The following is a 16653-nucleotide window of genomic DNA, read 5'->3' on the forward strand; positions in this document are numbered from 1 at the left end:
ATCTCCCCATAGAGTAAACTGTAACCTACCTGGAAAGCCGAACAACAATATCACCAACAATCACTCCTTAGACTTCCCTTTCCTTTGAGCCTCGAGGTAAAGAAAGTCTAGGCACATTCGAATCAAGAAGAACATCAAACTAACCCTACTTCTATTCAAGACCTAAATCCCCAACCTATGGAATGAGTTTTATGAACTAAAAGAGTGAAATTAAGTATCTAAAGGTTCCAACATGAAATTAAAGCTCTAGGTGATCAATTCCCATCAATATCAAGCTAAAAGAATCAACAATTTACTCAAATTCGAATTCTAGACAAAACTCCCAAATTTGGGTCTAAACCCTAACTTCCAATTCCATAAATTAGCCACTACTTAGGAATAAATTATGAAATAATGGATTCTAACCATCAATTCAATGCTTAAAGAAGCTAACCCAACCAACAAATCATGATTTAGAAGCCTAGAAAGAATAACTCATTGAACCCACTTTTAATCTTCAATCACTTAATGAACTAACAATATAAATGGATTCTAAGGTGATTAAGAACAATCGAATAGTAAAGGAATTAGAAGGACTTACCACCAAGAATTTCCTCCAAGAATATCCCAGAATTACTTCCAATAGCCCAAATTTCGGAATAGAAATAAATGAGGGACATAGGGCATTTAACACTTCATTTAATGAACTAACTGTCCGACACCCGCTTCCGCGACCATCTGACCGCTCCCGCGGCACTGCTTCGATAGTCCAATGACCAGGCCGCTTCAGCGGCAGGGTGACCGCTATAGTGGTACCACTTCCGCGGTGCTGGTGCTGCCAAAGCGGGCACCATACACCAGAATAATCCTAAGTTTTCATAACTCAACCCGAATTTTCGACTATCTCCCGAGGTAATCTGCTCACATATCGGATATGCAGACATACATAAAAACACTCAACGAACTCACTCGTGGCCTCGAAATTTCCAATGGAGGTCTTGTTGACCAAGTCAACTCCCAATACCTCAATTCCAACTTTCCAACCCAAGTCCCGAAATGCACCCGAGTGCATTGGGAATCGAACCGAATATGCAAGCAAGTTCTAAATGACCATCCGGACCTCTCAAAATTGATAAATTTTCAAAAAAGGTCCATTTAACTGAAAGTCAACTTTAAGTCAACTCTTTTTTGCTTGAAGCCCAATTCTTCCTAAAAGTCACCCAAATCAACCCCGAACACCTCGAAAAACGTGTCAACGGTCCCTCTGGGTCAAAAGTGAGCTAACAAGCTTGGGAAAAGGTCAAAAAGTACCGGAAAGACTATAACGATCAAATAGGTTATTACATCAGATACCAATTAAATCATCGTTCCTCCTCGAGCGATGAAGGAAAAAGAACGAAGAAGTACCTGAATCAGCGAACAACTGAGGATATCGACTACACATATCGGAATCAGTCTCTCAAGTAGCCTCCTCAACTGGACGATGCTTCTATCGCACCTTCACAAAAGCAATCTCCTTGGAACTCAACTTTCGAACCTGTCTATCCAAAATTGCAATAGGCTCCTCCTCATAGGTCAAATTCTCATAAAGCAATATTGAATCCTAACGAACAATATAAGTACCATTGGCATAGTACTTCTTAAGCATAGACACATGGAAAACTGGATGAACTTCTGCCAAGCCTTGCGGCAAGGCCAACTCATAAGCAACATTGCCCACACGGTCAAGAATCTTAAACGGCCCAATATACATCGAACTCAACTTGCCTCTCTTCCCAAATATCATAACACCTTTCATGGCTGAGATTTTCAATAGAACCTGGTCACCAACAGCGAACTCTAACTCTCAGACCTTTCGATCCGCATACATCTTCTGTCGATTCTAAGTTGCCAAAAGTTTGGCCTGAATAACTCTTACTCTCTCAAGAGACTCTCTCAACAGATCCATACCCTTAGGTTGAACCTTAAATGCATCAAACCAACCAACCGGAGATATACATCTCCTACCATACAAAGCCTCAAAAGTCCCCATGTCAATACTCGAGTGGTAACTGTTGTTGTACGCAAACTCTGGCAACGGCAAGTGCTGATCCCAATGACCACTAAAATCAATAACGCAAGTTCTCAACATATCCTTGAGCACCCGAATGGTCAGCTCGGATTGCCCATCGGTCTGGGGGTGTAAAGTTGTACTAAGATCCAATCGAGTACCCAACTCCTCATGAAAAGCTCTCCAGAAATGGAAAGTGAAAATAGTACCCGATCGGATATGATAGAGATAGGAACCCTATGCAACCTCATAATATCACGAATGTACAACTTGGATAACGTCTCTGCGGTATAGAAAATCTAAGCTGGAATGAAATGAGAGGATTTAGTCAACCGATCGACTATCACCCAAATCGAGTCGAACTTACCCAGGATCTTCTGAAGATCCACAGCGAAATTCATGCAAATCCTCTCCCACTTTCACTCGAAAATGGGCATCCTCTGAAGTACACTATCGAGTCGCTGGTGCTCATACTTAACTTACTGAAAATTACCACACTTAGCCACGAAATCGGCTATATCACTCTTCATCCGACGCCACCAATAGTGCTGCCTCAAATCACTATACATCTTAGTCGCCCCCGGATGAATGGAATATCGAGAGCTATGGGCCGCAGTCAAAATTAAATGAATCAAGTCACCAACACAAGGAACGCACACGCGCCCCTTAATCCTCAAAGTGCCCTCTGAATCAATCATGGCCTCCCTGGCCTTAACCCTCAGAACCTTATCTCGAATCTTGCTCAACTGAACATCCTCAAACTGATGAGTCCTGATCTGATCTAGTAAGGATGATCTCGCCTCTACACAAGCCAAAACTCATCCTGGGGATGAAATATCAAGATGAACGAAACTGTTGGCCAGAATCTGAACCTCTATGGCCAACGGACGCTCGGAAACAACCAAAAGAGCTAAACTCCCCATATTCATGGCCTTGCTACTTAAGGCATCAGCAACCATATTGGCTTTCCCTGGATGATAAAGAATAGAGGTGTCATAATTCTTCAGGAGCTCCATCCACCGGCGCTGTCTGGAATTAAGATCTCTCTGGGTAAACACATGCTGAAGGTTGTGGTAATAGGTGAAAACCTCACAATGGACACCGTACAAGTAATGCCTTCAAATCTTCAAATTAAAGACTACGACCAACAACTCCAAATCATGGGTAGGGTAATTCTTCTCACGGATCCTCAACTGATAGGAAGCATACGCAATGACTCTACCCTCCTCCATCAATACCAAACCTAAATCTACACGGGATGCAACACAATAGACTGTGAAATCCTTACCCTCCACGGGTAATGCCAGAATCGAGGTTGAAGTCAAAAGAATCTTGAGCTTTTGAAAGATCTCCTCACAATCATCGGACCACTAGAAATGAACATCCTTCTGAGTCAATCTGGTCAAAGACGAAGCAATATAAGCAAAACCCTTCACAAATCGGCTGTAGTAACTGGCCAAACCCACAAAACTATGGATCTCAGTCACAGTAGTGGGCCTCGCCCAATCCCTCACAGCCTCAATCTTCTGAGGATCAACCATGATCCCATCCTTAGACACAACATGGACCAACAATGCCACAAACTTCAAGCAAACCTCACACTTCGAAAACTTAGCAAACAAGCTATTCTTTTTCAACAACCTAAGTACAGTGTGAAGATGGCTCTCATGCTTCTGTCTACTCTTGGAATACACCAAGATATCATCAATAAACACAATCACAAAGGAATCAAGAAATGCCCTAAAGATGTTATTCATCAAAATCATGAATGCAGTCGGGGCATTGGTAAGCCCAAATGACATCGCCAGAAACTCATAATGTCCATATCTCGTCTGAAAGGCTATCTTCGAAATATCCTCAGTCTTGATCCTCAACTGGTGGTATCCTAAACGCAAGTCAATCTTTGAAAACACTGAAGCACCCTGAAGCCGGTTAAATAAATCATCAATACGAGGCATAGTACACTTGTTCGGAATAGTAAACTTGTTCAGCTGGCGATAGCCAATGCACATCCTCATAGATCCATCTTTCTTCTTCAAAAACAACACAGGAGCACCCCAAGGGGAGACACTCAGTCTAATGAACCCCTTGCTCAATAAAACCTGTAACTGATCCATAAGCTCTCTCAACTCAGCCAGTGCCATCAGTTATGTCAGAATAAAAATAGGACGAGTGTCTGGATCCAAGTCAATATCGCGATCGGGTGACAAACCCGGAAAATCAGACAGGAATACCTCTACGCAGTTGCTCACAATAGGAATAGACTCAAGGGGTAGAGATGCAACAATAGTGTCACGCACATGTGCCAGATAAGCTAAACACCTCTTGTTGACTAATTTCGCCTGATGAACGGAAATAATCTTCTTCAGAGCGGGGCTAGGAGTACCCCTCCGTCTCCACTCAAGTCTAGGAATGCCCGGCATAGCTAAAGTGACTGTCTTGGCATAACAGTCCAAGATTACATAATAAGGAGAAAGCTAGCCCATACTCAAGATAATATCAAAGTCCACCATATCAAGAATCATCAAATCTACCCAAGTATCATAACCCGTAAAAGTAACCAAACACGACCGATAAACTCGATCAGCCACAACAGAATCTCCAACCGAAGTAGACACACGAAAAAGTATAGCAATGTTATCACAAGGAAAATCCTAATCAACGGTATGATATGTGGACACATACGAATAAGTGGATCCTAGATCAAATAACACAGATACTGCTCTATGTCAGACAGAAACGGTAACTGAAATAATAGCATCTGAGGCCTCTGCCTCGGGTCTACCCGGGAATGAGTAACTCTGGGACACACCTCTACCAAACTGGGATCCACCTCTAGAAACCTGAGAACCGCCATGGCCTGACTGAGCACCGCCCCTCTGAGATATACTTTCTTGACTACCTGACGATACCGGAGTCCTCTAGGACTGATGACCCTGCCTAGATCAGGGACACCCTCTAGCAATATGACCGAACGCTTCACACACAAAACAGCCCTTACAGGGCAGAGACTGATAGACTGAAGCTGAGGACCCGGCTGAAACAACCTTGTCTACTAGTCGAGAAAATGAGGTCTCAAGAGCTCTCTGCCTGGGTGGCTCACTAGAGGAAGCCTGCAAAGCTAAATGTACAGAGCGGCCGAAATATGGCTGATATGGCCTAGAAGACTGATCGGCGCCCCTCGAGCTAGAACCACCATAACTCCCTAACAGTCGCTGCCTCTTCTCACTGCCCCCTCTAAATGCACGGGCCTTAGCGGCCTCGACTAAAGAAGCATGCTCAACGATGGACTGGAAGGAAGCCCCCAGAGCCTCGATCTAAAGATAATCAACGAGCCCACCACTAAAGCGCCTAATCCTGTCAGGCTCAATAGGGATCAAAGGAGTTAAATAACAAGCCAAGTGTAAGTAGCGAGTAACATAGGCCTCCACAAACAATCTCCTCTGCTGTAGATGTAGAAACTCATCCTGAAGCGCCTCCCTTAAAGCCCGGGGTACATATTTCTTAAGGGAGGCCCGATGAAACTGTGTCCAAGTCAGTGGATGAGATCCCTCAGGTATGCAAGCAATAAAATACCTCCACCAAGTCTTCGCATCTCCGCAAAACTGGTTGGACACATAGTCAACTCCATAGGATTTAATGATCCCCATCCTATGTAACAACTTATGCATATCCAAGATGAACTCATACGCATCCTCTCTAGAAGTACCTGAGAATCTCGGCGGCTCCAACTTCCTAAGCCTTCAACCAACTCCTGATCAGTCAAGGTCATAATAGGGCCCCCCACAGGTCCAAAGGCCATCTCTCTGGGCTGGCACGACATCCATCCGTGGAGCTATAGCCACAGCAGGGTGCGCTGAATGAGTCGGTCTATGCTCAGGGGTCTGCGCCTTAGCCCTAGTCTGCGATCCACCGCCCGAAGAAGCAATACCAGCGGCAACCTGCTGGGAATCTAAGTGGAGTAGTACACGAGTCATAGCATCCTGAATCATCTGCTCTGAAGTGATCTCGAGGTGTGCCCGAGCTGGTGCCCCATCACCCTTAGCAGCCTGGCCTCGAACCTCCTGAACCTCAAGCTCTAGAGACGGAGATCTCTCATGTCGCTGCCCTACCGCAGGAGCCCTGCCCCTGGCTGGGGTAGCCCCACGACCTTTTGCTGTAACTCGGCTCCTGGTGCTAGCCGTAGCATCGGGCTCTGGCACCTGGTCTCGGGCTATCGTAGCTCGAGTCCTCACTATCTGAGAGAGAAGAGATAAGAGTCAGATACCAATTCTATTGTTCTAGATACCAATTAGAATAAAGTAGCACAAAAAAAGGAAAGAAAGCGAAGTTTCCTAAATGTCCTATAGCCGCTTGTAGATACGACCGGAGCTCATCGTACCGATCCACGAGACTCTACAAGACATGCTCTTATATTATAGACAGGTTAACCTAGGGCTCTGATACTAACTTGTCACGATCAAATTTAGCTAAGTCGCGCGGGCACTTACCTATTCCATCTCGATAGGCGAACCCTTATCCCAACAATCTCCAAAACATGAAATAATAAATACATAAGCGAAAGAGATAGAAATATGTAAGTCTGACATAACAATTGATAGAATATGCGGAAATACATCAAAACCACCCAGAAATCTGTCTAGTCATACAAGAGCAACTAACTAGAATCTGCAAGTCTGGAAATAGCAATAATACATCAATAGTTTGAATATGTCTTGGAATATCAAGTAAGACATAAGATAAAGAAGAATCTTCAAGGCGGCGGACGTCCCCGTGCTCACCCTGTAAGACTTTAAGCAGCAACTCTCGAACCACTATCAGCCACGAGAAGCAGAGGTCGATCCTACCTGGAACTCCGCATTCATAAAAGAATGCATTAAATGCAGGTCAGTACAAACAACAAGTACTGGTAGGTATCATAGGCCGATTAAGTTTAGATAACACATATCAAGTCAATAAAGTAAGATAAACAGGGAAATCAACAAGATATAAGTCAAACACGAGCCAGAATCCATGTACACATCATCACCTATGTTTAGCATCTAAACCCAAATATGCCAAGTCTCAAAACATTTAGTCTGAATCTGTATATCACTAGTACATCACAAGAATATCATAATAGAAGCGATAGTACGATGCAATGCAATGATGTATGAAAATTGAATGCAATGCCTATGCACCGTACACATGTACTCCAATGATGGAACATCACATCTCGGCAGCACAACCCATGGAGGACCCGTGAAGTCTATGTACCTCACGGTTCTGGAAACAACCTCGGCAACCGCTACCTCACGATTCCGGCAACAACCTCAGCAATCGCTACACTCATACCTCGATTCCGGGATAAACATCGAATATCGATGCTCATGTCGCTCTCATCCAACTGAGCTGAGCTTGTAACAGTGTTTCCTCAAGTATCATCAATGTATCAACAATATATCATGAAGGATGAGAATGCGTGCAATGTATGAGTTTAATGTCAATAATCAAATCAATATCACAAGTATCACGTATGGACACACCAACAATATCATGAAAAGGTTACACAATAAGCCATAATAGAACACTACCCTCGTACCAAACGTTAACAAGTAAGATACTACAATATCATGGTCAAGATATATCAATAGTCTCCGATATCTTCTATCTCTACGTGGCATCAAGCCAACAATAATATAACAAGATAAATCATAACACAACGGGTGGCTAACCCCAATCACACAACAGGGCCCAACCTAAGACAATATCCAACTCAATTTCATACCTGAAGGTTTACATGCTTTCTCCGACAATATCATCTAACTATATGCTTCACTAAACGAAGTCTCACCATAGGGTAAACTGTAACCTACCTATAAGGCCGAGCAGCAATATCACCAACAATCACTCCTTATACTTTTCTTTTCTTTGAGCCTCGAGGTAAGGAAAGTCTAGGCACATTCAAATCAAGAAATTAGAATAAAAAAGAACATCAAACTAATCCTACTTCTATTCAAGACCCAAATCCCCAACCTATGGAATGGGTTTTATGAACTAGAAGGGTGAAATTAGGAATCTAAATGTTCCAATGTGAAATTAAAGCTCTAGGTGATCAATTCCCATTAATATCAAGCTAGAAGAATCAATAATTTATTCAAATTCAAATTCTAGACAAAACTCCCAAATTTAGGTATAAACCCTAAGTTCCAATTCCATAAATTAGCCACTAATTAGGAAGAAATTATGAAATAAAGGATTCTAATCATCAATTCAATGCTTAAAGAAGCTAACCCAACCAACAAATCAAGATTTAGAAGCCTAGAAAGAATAACTCATTGAACCCACTTTTAATCTTCAATCACTGTCACACTTAAGAAAAAATGCCTTTCTCTCTGTAGGAGGAGATTTCATCTCGACGCCGGCTAACCATGGCAAAGAAATTGAGAAATAGAGGAAGAGGGCAGCAGATCCAAAGGGTTCAAAGTCCCATAAGGGTTCCGAAAGGGATTCCACAATTATGTGATACAAAGAACATAAAGAATGTCAATATTCTCCAAGGAATAACTCCGTTAGTGATGAGGACAACAGCAACTCATGAATTAAAGGAAGGAACACCAGCGAGACAACAAATTAGTCTTACGGAAGAGGCTATGAGCTCCGAGAAAACGTCCTGGGCAAATATGGTCGAGGAAGAAATGGGAATTGCGGTGAATTCTGGTAAATTGCAAACCCTAACCCCTAAATTGAGTGCTGAGATGAATACTACATGGAGTAACATAGTAGGAATCCCACCACAAACAGTGGGATTTGATTTTACGGCTAATCAGAACCCTAGCGTAAATGTGAAAATTACACTAGATGATGTCCAAGATGAAATTGTCTACTGGTCTACAGCTATTGTGTGCTATGTAATGGGGTCTAATCCCCCGCAAGTAGTAATTGAAGGGTACTTCAATAAGATATGGAAGAATCGGGGAATAGATAAAATAGCTCAAGTTAATAAGGGAGTCTTCTTAGTAAGATTTCATCAAGCTGAAAGCAGGGACAAGGCAATGGAAGAAGGAGTCCAAATGTTTGACAAAAAGCCAATTGTTGTCAAACCTTGGAAGGCAGATATAGATGTAACAAAGGACAAGATGGAAAAAGTACCAGTGTGGATCAAGTTAATGGGATTAGATGTCAAATACTGGGGGAAGGGTGCTTTGACAAAGATAGCAAGTCTAGTGGGGAACCCGTTGAAAGCTAATAAAGCCACTACTAACAAGGAGAGAATTATATTTGCAAGGCTACTAGTTGAAGTACCAATAAACCAAGAATATCCTAGTGAGGTGTTGTTTGGAAATGAAAATGGTAAGATTGTGGAGCAAAAGATTGTATATGAGTGGAAACCTGTTTTATGTGCCAAGTGTAAAAATTTTGACCATAATGTAAGTGAATGCAGGAAGCAACAGAGGGAAAACGTTGCAAAGGAAAATGGCGAAAAGAGAACTCAGCCGAACAAGGATACGGGTGGACAGAGTGCGGTGTAGAGCATCAGAAATGGAATATGGACGCAAGGAAAGGCTAAACTAACAAGTCCGCAAAAGAATGTTGCCACAACAAGCACCCAGACTTCAACTAGCAATGCCTTTGCAAGTTTGACAATTATTGCTCCAGATGTACAACTTAATTCAAGTCCTCCAAGTCCCAATGGAGGAGGAAGAGGTACTGGCCCTAGGCATGAAAGGGATGGGGTTAACCCCATTCCTCATGGATAGGTTGGGATTTTGGAACACCAGGGGTTTAAATAGAGCTGACAAGAAAATAGAGATGCATTTGTTTATGCATAATGCAAATGTTAGCCTATTTGGACTCCCGGAAACAAAGGTTAAGAAAGCTAAAGCACAAAAAGTTACTCTTAACCTATGCAATGGGTGGTCCTTTACAACAAATCTCAATGTTCATCTTGGGGGCATAATTTGGATGCTTTGGAAGCTTATGTTTTTTCAAGTAGATGTGAAAGTAGTAACAGCACAAATGACACATAGTGAAGTTAAGCATCCGAGGGATAGGAAATAAAATGAGTATCACAATTGTTTATGGGTTCAATGACCAAGGACTTAGAAGGAGTCTGTGGGAGGATATAATCAATATTCACAATCAACAAAGTGGACCATGGGCAATCATGGGAGACTTTAACTGTGTAATGAATGTAGAGGAAAGAGTAGGAAGTCAAGTGACAGCAGTAGAAACAAGGGATATGAGACAATGTATTGCGACATGCTATTTACATGATCTGAAATCATCAGGATCCTATTACACCTGGATCAATAAATAGAAAGGTACAAATAGAGTGTTGAGTAAGATTGATAGGGTGCTTGTGAATTGTGAATGGCAAGTAGACTTGCCTGCTTCTGAAGTCCACTACATGAATGAAGGTTTATTTGACCACTGTCCTACGATAATACGGTGGGAGATGGGAAATCAACAGATCAAGAGACAGTTCAAGTATTTTAACATGTGGAGCATTATTCCTGAGTTTAAGGAGATGGTCCAAGCAAGCTGGAAGACTAGGATACAGGGAAGGAGAATGTTTCAAGTTATAGGGAAGTTGAATAGATTAAAAGGTGTTCTTACAAAGATGAATAGAGAAAAGTTTAGTGAAGTGGAGGCCAAAGCGGAACAAGCACAAAAGCTGTTATTCCAATGTCAAAGAAATCTCCAACTAGACCCCACAAATATTGGTATAATAGAGGAGGAAACAGAATTAGCACAACAGTATAAAAATGGAAAATGGCAAGGGACAAATTCATGCAACGAAAATGCAAGATAAAGTGGCTCAAGGAGGGAAATCTTAATATAAGATTCTTCCATAGTTCTTTGAGAGCCAGGAGGAATGCTAACAGGATATTCTCAATCAGGGATTCTGAGGGCCAAGAAAGGAATGATATGGAAGGTATAACCAAAGCCTTCATTGACTTCTACACTGATTTATTAGGGACAAATTCAGTTGATAGAGTACATGTTGATAGTGACCTCATAAGATAAAGGAAAATTGTTTCTGAAGAACAAATGGAGCTGCTTGTTCAAAATTTCACTAAAAAGGATGTCAAGAAAGCACTTTGGTCAATAGAGGGATAAGGCACCGAGGCCTGATGGCTATGGTAGCCAATTTTTCAAAGACTCTTAGGAGATTGTAAGACATGACGTAGTAGCTGGGGTCCTTGAATTCTTCAAGACTAGTAAGATGCTAAAGGGAGTGAACTCAACAATTATTACTTTGATCCCAAAGTGTTCCCATGCTGAAAATGTGGGAGATTACAGACCTATATCATGTTGCAATACACTACACAAAATTATTTCCAAAATGTTGTGTATAAGGCTGAAGATGGTGCTACCTGAGATCATATCAGAGAATCAAAGTGTCTTTGTTGCTGGGAGATCAATTGTTCAAAACATTCTGATTTGCAAGACTTAGTAAGATTATACAATAGGAAGAACACAACAAAGAGTTGCCTAATTAAAATTGACTTAAGAAAAGCCTATGATTGGGTTGAATGGGAATTCGTGGAGGAAATGCTTCATGGGCTCAATTTTCCCTCCAAGTTCATCAAAAGGACTATGGAATGTATATCTTCAACACAGTATTCTATTGCGTTGAATGGTGGAGTATATGGATGTATAAGGGGACTGAGACAAGGGGATCCTATATCCCCCTTACTCTTTGTAATTTGCATGGAGTATTTCGCTAGAATAATGCAATGGGTGGCAAAACAACAAGGATTTGAATTTCACACTAAATTTAAGAGTATGAGGCTGAATGATCTGTGTTTTGTGGACGACATGCTCATATTCGGTAAAGAGGAGCGCAATTCAGTGGTCCTGATGTTAAGAGGGTTAAAAACCTTCTCAATGACTTCTGGATTGACAACTAATGCCACAAAGTCTAATATATTCTCTGCAAAGATGGATAACAAAGATTTAGATGAGTTGTGTGAAGTAACTAGGTATGCCAAAGGAATTCTACTATTTAAATACTTAGGAGTTCCTATTTCATGGGGAGAGGTGATTAGGAAGGACTTGGCGTTGTTTCAGATTACCGAGGACATGACCTTAGATAGGAGGTTGTGGAGGGCTCAAATTAGGGTAGAAGGCTAGTAGGTAGTCTCGCTTTTCTGTCGCACTAGTAGGCGTAGCTTTGCTCTACTTTTTATTGCCCTATGTTTCCTACTTTTATGTGTTGGGTCTTGTCTCTCCATGCTATTTTATCATGACTTCTTTGCCCTTGTTTTTTTTCTCATTTTCGCATTGCTTTGATTTGCTGTCGGTATCTGACTTTTCTCCCCTTGTTTTCTTGTTTTCTTTTGAGCCGAGGATCTTTCGGAAACAGCCTCCCTACCAAGGTGGGGGTAAGGTCTGCATACATTTAACCCTCTCTAGACCCTACACTGTGGGATTCAACTGGGTATGTTATTGTTGTTGTTGTTGTTGGAGTTCCTATTTCATCCAAAAAACTGTCAGTTGTAGATTGTGAAATGTTGATAGACAAAATGACTTGTAGAGTCAGAACATGGGGATCAAAATTTGTCCTATGCAGGGAGAGTCCAATTTCTTAATTATTTCCTACTTCATATTCATTCTTACTGGTCCTCGATGTTTATATTACTGAGAAAGATAATGAAGTAGATTGTAGCTCTCTGTAGGAATTTTATATGGATGGCTAAGGTACATATTGAAAAAACACCTCTGATAGCATGGGACATGGTGTGCACTAAAAAAGAAGGTGGGTTGGGGATCATTCACTGCTTAACATGGAATGATACAGTTGTGGCAAACTATGTGTGGAATGTGGCAAATAAAGAAGACACTTTTTGGGTGAAATAGGTGGACCATGTTAATTTAAAAGGGACAGAGTGGTGGCAATATAAAGCTCCAAATGACTCATGCTGGTATTGGAAAAATATATGTACACTCAAGGAAAAAATTGAGGCTGGATATGTTCAAAATGGTTAGCTCAAGGCTAATGGGAGATATACAATTAAAAGTGGTTATATGTGAAGGAGAGAAACTGGCACAATATGGCCAGATTGGAGGGGGGTATGGGACAAGGCTAGTATACCAAAGCACCAATTCATTTGTTGGTTAACAATGCACAAAAGACTGCAGACCAAGGCTAGATTACAACATATAGAGATAAGTGCAGATGATATATGTATGTTATGTGGAAATCACCATGAAACTGTTGAACACCTCTTCTTTCAGTGTGAATTTTCAAAGACATGTATGGCAAGTATATTGCAATGGCTGAAGCTTACGGTAGTGAACCAGAGTATCCAGGGGTGGTGGACAAGAATTGCAAGACGAGCAAAAGGAAAGATGAGCAAAGCATTTCTATGGATAGTGTCTGCAGGCCCCGTGTACTAGATATGGATGGCAAGAAATGAAGCTTTGTGGCATCAGAGAGTGCCTCGACCACAGATCATATGCAAGAAGATACGAGCAGAATGCAGATACAAGATAGTTAAATTTTTAATTAGGAAATGCAACTGTAAAGATAAAATGTGGATTGAAGAAATTCTACATAGAGGAAAGGTATAGATATAGCTAAAGTATAGGAGGTTGATGGGAGCTACTGGATCAATTTGGTTTTTTGGTAGTTGTTTTTGTGTCTTGATTGAGCTGTACTTTGTTGCTAAGGTGGAATAAGAAGCTGTTAGTTTTCTGACCAAAAAAAATCTTCAATCACTTAATGAACTATCAAGATAAATGGATTCTAAGGTGATTAAGAACAATGAAATAGTAAAGGAATTAAAAGGACTTACCACCAAGGATTTCCTCCAAGAATATCCTAGAATTGCTCCTAATAGACCAGATTTCAGAATAGAAATAAATGAGGGACTTAAGGCATTTAGCACTTCATTAAACGAACTAACTGCCCGACACCTGCTTCCGCGACCATCTGATCGCTCCCGCGGCACCGCTTCGGCGGTCCAATGACCACTATAGCGGTCAAGCCAAAAATGCACAGGCTGCTTCAGCGGCAGGGTGACCGCTATAGCGGTACTGCTACCGCGGTGCTGGTGTGGCCAAAACGGGCACTGGACACCAGAATAACCTAAGTTTTAACAACTCAACCTACATTTCTGACTATCTCCTGAGGCCATCTGCTCACATATCGGATATTCAGACATACATAAAAACACGCTACGAACTCACTCATGGCCTTGGAATTCCCAATGGAGGTCTCGTTGACCGAGTCAACCACCGATACCTCAATTCTAACTTCCCAACCCAAGTCCCGAAATGCACCCGAGTGCATTGGAAACCGAACCAAATATGCAAACAAGTTCTAAATGACCATCCAGACATCTCGGAATCGACGAATTTTCGAAAAAGGTCCGTTTACCAAAAAGTCAACTTTAAGTCAACTCTTTTTCGCTTAAAGCCCAATTCTCCCTAAAAGTCACCCAAATCAACCCCGAACACGTCGGGAAGCGTGTCAATGGTCCTCTCAGGTCAAAATTGAGCTAACAAGCTCGGGGAAAGGTCAAAAAGTGTTGTAAAGACTATAACGATCAAGCGGGTCGTTACAGAATCAAACCATTTTCTTCACAAAAATTAGAAAATTCATTTGAAAGATATTCACCTCCACGATCACTATGTAAGATTTTAATCTTCTTTTCCAATTGATTTTCCACATGCTTTGTAATCTTTAAACATATCCAATGCTTGATCTTTTATTTTCATTAAATAAACATATATATATATATATATATATATATATATATATATATATATATGTCATCTATAAAGTAATAAAATATCTATTTCCACCACTAGTTAAATGACCATTTAATTAACATATATTAGAATGCACAAGACCAGGTAGTTCGATCTATCAAATGAAAAGATTTTTTAGTCATTTTTGCTTGTATGCATATTTCACATTTTTTATCATCTCCTTTTACACAAGGTATTAAACCATTATTTGACATAAACTTTATATATCCAAAATTAACATGTGAAAGTCTAGCATGCCATAAATTAAAAGATGACTCAATCATGTAAGCAGAAACTTCAACTTTATTAATACTTAATTTGAACATGCCCTCACAAGAGTAGCCTTGTCCTACAGATACACCATTCTTAGAGAAAATAATCTTTTCTGCCTCTATAACAACTTTGAGGCCTTTCTTACATAATAAATTTGCAGAAATTAAATTTTTCCTAACATCAGGAACATGATGAACATTTGTTAAAATCAACCTCTTTCCTGAAGTAAATTGCAATTCAACTGTTCCTTTTCGAAGGACCTTGGCAGTGTCGTGATTCCCCATTAAAACCTTTTCATCACTTATTGCAACTTTGTAGTGTTTGAAGAAACTCTTATCGTTGCACACATGAATGGTAGCACCAGAATCATACCACCAATCTGTAGATTTCAAAGTCGTGTCCATGTTGCACTCAATTACCATACTCAGATTCAAACAAGAAAAAGCAGAAACCATTACAACAATATCCGAAGAAGCTGCTTGTTATTGTTCAACATTATTAACATTCTTCTGTCCAGCATTTTCTTCCTTTTTCTGGCTCTTCAAATATCTGTAGTCTCTCTTAAAATGGCCTGGTTTGCCACAGTTATAACATGGTCCTTTCTTATTGTTAGAAGAATTTTCGTTTTGAGCAGCATCCAATTTTCTCTTTTTTCCCAGCTTTGTTTCCAGATTTGTCAAAATAATTTCTCTTGCTAGACTCAACATAATTCACTTTTGGACCAGTTTCTGCAGCATATTTGTTTTCACGTTTCCATGTTTCTTCTTCAATTCGAATAGGCTTTGTCAACTAGTCCACATTAACATCTTTGGAAGAATGTAATAATTTTTTCTTATAATCATTCCAAGTCGCGGGTAGTTTTGCAAGTATAACAGCCACTTGAAGAGATTTAGAAACTTCGACTTTAAAATCTTTGAGTCTAGAAATCAAGACAAGCAACTCATCAACCTGTTCCATATATAACGGATTTTCCATCTACCATTTGAAACTCAAAAAATTTCAGACCAAGAAATCTATTTGTTCCTTGTTTCATAGTTGTGTATTTATGCTCCAAGGCTTTCCAAATTTCTTGTGGTGATTTAAGAGGACGAAATAAATCATACAAAAGATCAGATAATGAGTTTAAAATAAACCCCCTACAGCGCACCTCATCATCTTCGCATTTTTTGCGTGTTGCCTTGATTTCATCAGTATACTGTGCAGTAGGTTCTGGAATTGCCGAAAGATCAAAACTTAGCAGATAAGCAATTCCTAACTCCGTAAGAAAAAAACAACAACTTGTCTCTCCAGCGGGTGAAATTCGAGCCATCAAAGCGGTCCAGTTTGAACACTTCGAACATCTTGTTGAAAACAATATCACTTCGAGTAGCCTCCATTGCAGTAATTTAAATTCCTTAAGATTGTTAGAAATTAATACTTGGGGAAGAACAATCCGGCTTTGATAGACTAGTCTCTGTCCTTAAGGAATTCAAGCCTCCCACTTCATCATAAAAGCTAGAAAATGACCATAACTCCACAAGACCATTACTCCAAGACCTCCCATGATATAGATCATTTCTTCCAATTCATTTCAAGGAAGAAATTCTTCACCTATAAAGTAGTCATTCTTA

The 16653-nt window shown here is 40.6% G+C and overlaps 1 protein-coding gene across 1 annotated transcript; it reads left to right on the forward strand.

The window, feature by feature from the left end:
• Window positions 1-11611: 11611 nt before the first annotated feature.
• LOC132601849 (uncharacterized) lies at window positions 11612-13434 on the forward strand. Its single transcript, XM_060314907.1, has 2 exons — window positions 11612-12055; window positions 13282-13434. Exons 1-2 carry the CDS (start codon window positions 11612-11614, stop codon window positions 13432-13434), a joined length of 597 nt encoding a protein of 198 aa, XP_060170890.1.
• Window positions 13435-16653: the final 3219 nt, after the last annotated feature.

Source organism: Lycium barbarum, chromosome 7, assembly GCF_019175385.1.
Source record: "Lycium barbarum isolate Lr01 chromosome 7, ASM1917538v2, whole genome shotgun sequence".
In the NCBI taxonomy this organism is placed as follows: Eukaryota; Viridiplantae; Streptophyta; class Magnoliopsida; order Solanales; family Solanaceae; genus Lycium; species Lycium barbarum.